We start from the raw sequence: 317 nt of genomic DNA, 5'->3' as shown, positions 1-317 counted from the left end.
GGGGCCCGGCGACCTGGGGGGGGACTGGAGGGGGAGATGCATCAGGGCTGGCGCTGGGCCTCCTGTGCCCCTGGCGCTCGCTAGGTGACCCTGGCCACCACTCGCTCTGCTCCACCTGCCCCAGGGCCCGGGCTCAGCTCACCGTGCACCACCAGCCGCTGGACCTGGCTGCTGCTCCCCGCCGCGTTGTGGCACTCACACGTGTAGTTCCCCGCCTGCTCTGGCCGTGCACGCCCCAGATACAGCAATCCCCCCACTACCGACAGCTGCTCCCCACCCGGCCCCTCTCCAGGCAGTGGCCGACCTGACAGCGAGAG

At 71.6% G+C, this 317-nt stretch overlaps 1 protein-coding gene across 1 annotated transcript in view; it reads right to left on the bottom strand.

The window, feature by feature from the left end:
- The window catches only part of Hmcn2 (hemicentin 2), a 103,445-nt gene that overhangs the window by 49,175 nt on the left and 53,953 nt on the right, over positions 1-317 (bottom strand). The window contains 1 exon segment of the mRNA XM_033758996.1: positions 116-304. Within this exon segment, the coding sequence (XP_033614887.1) occupies positions 116-304 (189 nt within the window).

This window comes from Fukomys damarensis, unplaced genomic scaffold, assembly GCF_012274545.1.
Source record: "Fukomys damarensis isolate Sample0158 unplaced genomic scaffold, DMR_v1.0_HiC HiC_scaffold_36, whole genome shotgun sequence".
Lineage (NCBI taxonomy): Eukaryota > Metazoa > Chordata > Mammalia > Rodentia > Bathyergidae > Fukomys > Fukomys damarensis.
Note: the sequence above shows the minus strand (reverse complement) of the source record. Positions and strands in the feature narration are given on the sequence as shown.